General features: G+C 38.7%; 1 protein-coding gene across 1 annotated transcript; it reads left to right on the top strand.

Moving 5' to 3' along the window:
• Window positions 1-959: 959 nt before the first annotated feature.
• Window positions 960-2745, top strand: LOC116132010 (CBL-interacting serine/threonine-protein kinase 5-like). The gene has a single exon (XM_031417691.1). It carries the CDS (start codon window positions 1354-1356, stop codon window positions 2710-2712), a length of 1359 nt encoding a protein of 452 aa, XP_031273551.1. The 5' UTR covers window positions 960-1353; the 3' UTR covers window positions 2713-2745.
• The last annotated feature ends 273 nt before the right edge of the window (window positions 2746-3018 follow it).

The raw sequence follows: 3018 nt of genomic DNA on the forward strand, positions 1-3018 counted from the left end.
TTGTACATAGATTAAGCCATTGGAATCCTAGGGTGAGATCAGCCGTTTCCATGATGAAAGAGTGTCTGCATTCTGTTGCTTGCAAAATACCTTTTATCGAAAGAGCTAAGGTAGGCGAACAAAAACCTGAATTCGTGAGCTGATTGCAAACTTTTCATCACAAAGGATCTTGAGTGATTTACTTTTGCAGCGCTGCAAAAGTGAATCACTCCAGATCCTACTGGTGTTAGACGATAACGATGATACCGAAAAAGAGGAAGACGCATAGGAGCCGGATGATGCACCACTTAAGGAAGGTAACCCTCTCGCATTATCAATAAATTCTATTGTGGGGATAGCCACCAATAAGACATTGAAGCTCAGGGGATTGATTGGGAAGGAAGAGGTATTTGTATTGGTGGATGGTGGAACCTCCCATAACTTTATTGCCCATGAATTAGTGCAAAAATTAGGACCAGAAATCGGGAGGAGTAAACCATTTGCAGTGATGGTAGGAAGTCCAACTTCATTATCTAAAACTCTTAAAAGACTAATGAATTATATGATTACAATACTGCTGGTAACTTAAAATAAAAGCTTTTTAAAAGAAATTGTTGATTAGTATGAGCTTGATTGATTTGTTATGAAAATTTACTTCAATTAGAATCCTCTCAGATGTTACCTTCACTAATTACCAGAATACTGTTGACCTTGACCATCCAACACATTTTATATCACACCTTCTAATTTAGGTAAAATGTAATCAATACAAACTATATAAACCTTTATTATTAGTAAAATCTAATATTTTTAACTCTAAATAAATTTTTTTTGTTAAAATTATTTATCTCAAGAGCTGTCCAAAAAAGTGAACAGAATTTTAATAAAAACCTGATGAGACATGATTTGGCAAATAAATTTCCACCACACCAGAACCTTCACCAAAGCCTGAAAGTCTACAGAAGTCCAAACAAAAAATGTCAGAAAGACCTTGGCCCCCCCATCTCCAAATGTGTCCTCACCATTATTGGCCAAGCTTTTATATCACACATTAAATTTATCAGATATTTGTAAATTTCTATGTGCTTCGCCTCACCAAAACCATGACCTCCAATGACTACAAGCCACCCCACTCCCTTTCCACTCTCTCCAATTTTCTCACCATCCAATCACCACTGTTTTCCCATCAATTCTCACCTTTTTTCTCTCCAGATTCCAGCCTTATCCCCAAATTTTCATGGAAAATTCCCCTTTTTGTAGCATCCCATATAGCCTTGCTTATGTCTTCAACAAAAAAATGTTCTTTGATGTGAATTGAGATAGTTTTTGAAATATTTTCTTTAAACTTGTTTAGTTGTTTTTTTTTTCAGAGTTATGGAAGAACAAGCTGAGAGTAAACAAAATTGTTGCAGCAATGGGGCAAGAAATGTTCTTTTTGAAAAGTATGAGATGGGGCGATTATTAGGCCAAGGCACCTTCGCCAAAGTCTATTTTGGGAAGAATCTTTCCACTCAGGAGTGTGTTGCAGTAAAAGTTATCCTGAAAGATCTGGTTAAGAAAGAAGGTTTAATGGAGCAAATCAAGAGGGAAATTTCAGTTATGCGTTTGGTGAGACACCCCCACGTTGTCGAACTCAAAGAAGTCATGGCGACGAAGGCGAAGATTTTCTTTGTAATGGAGTATGTTAAGGGTGGAGAGTTATTTGCTAAAGTCGCCAAGGGAAAGCTGAAGGAGGACTTGGCGAGAAAGTATTTTCAGCAGCTGATTAGCGCGGTTGATTTCTGTCATAGTCGCGGCGTTTATCACCGTGATTTGAAGCCGGAAAATCTCCTCCTGGATGAAAATGAGGACTTGAAAGTTTCGGATTTCGGGCTCTCGGCCTTGCCGGAACAAATCTGGAATGATGGATTGTTGCACACAAGATGTGGAACTCCGGCATATGTTGCCCCTGAAGTCCTGAGGAAAAAAGGATATGATGGAGCAAAATCGGACATTTGGTCTTGTGGGGTTATTCTTTTTGTTCTTCTTGCAGGGTTTTTACCATTCCAGGATGAAAATGTTATGAAGATGTACAGGAAAATTTTCAAGGCGGAGTTTGAGTTTCCGCCCTGGATTTCCCCTGATGCCAGGAAGTTGATATCAAGGATCCTGGTGACTGATCCTGAAAAGAGAATTACAGTTTCGGAAATTATGCGGAATCCCTGGTTTCAGAAAGGGTTTTGTAAACCTGTAGCGGTTTCTATTGATGAGAAATTGACAGTGGAGAATGGTTTTGGAAGTGGTGAAGATAATCCTGGGGAGATTGAATTAGTAAGAGCAAAGAATTCGTCGCCGCCTTTCTATAATGCCTTCGAGTTCATATCGTCAATGTCGACGGGGTTTGATTTGTCAGGTTTGTTTGAGAATAAGAGGAAATCAGGGTCCATGTTTACATCGAGGTGTTCGTCTTCAGCCATCATGGGGAAGCTTGAGACATTGGCGAAGAAGTTGAATTTCGGTGTGTGTGCGAAGGAATTCAAGTTGAAAATGCTGGGAAAAGAGGAAGGTAGAAAAGGGAAATTGGTGGTGACGGCGGAGGTTTTCGAGGTGGCGCCGGAGGTCGCGGTGGTCGAGTTCTCGAAGTCGGCCGGAGACACTCTTGAGTACAAGAAGTTCTATGAAGAAGAAGTGAGGCCTGCACTCAAAGACATAGTTTGGACTTGGCAAGGTGAAGACAATTGTCAATGTAACTAACCTGCAAAAGCCATAGCAACCAAAAAAAAAAAATAATAATCTTGCTGATTTTGCTAGGGTTTGAAGTTTTTAATCTTCGTTTACGACATTATGGAGAGTGTTTGTAGATATTCAAAATTGTAGTACTATATTGTAATGGAATAAATGTTCTGTACCATGAATTGTTCAAATTGTTTTACAAGTTTAATATTAAATGTTGTCAATCAATTGTTAGATAAATAATGTTCCTTACATATAATAGCAGTAGAAGTTGGAAGTAGCCCTTAAATCATCTCTGGATTGTTCGATGGTAAAAAAGTTAAAAAA

This window comes from Pistacia vera, unplaced genomic scaffold, assembly GCF_008641045.1.
Source record: "Pistacia vera cultivar Batoury unplaced genomic scaffold, PisVer_v2 Contig247, whole genome shotgun sequence".
Lineage (NCBI taxonomy): Eukaryota > Viridiplantae > Streptophyta > Magnoliopsida > Sapindales > Anacardiaceae > Pistacia > Pistacia vera.

Excerpts from the sequence above, each read along its gene's own strand:
- LOC116132010 (XM_031417691.1), top strand. The coding sequence starts at position 1,354 with ATGGAAGAACAAGCTGAGAGTAAACAAAATTGTTGCAGCAATGGGGCA.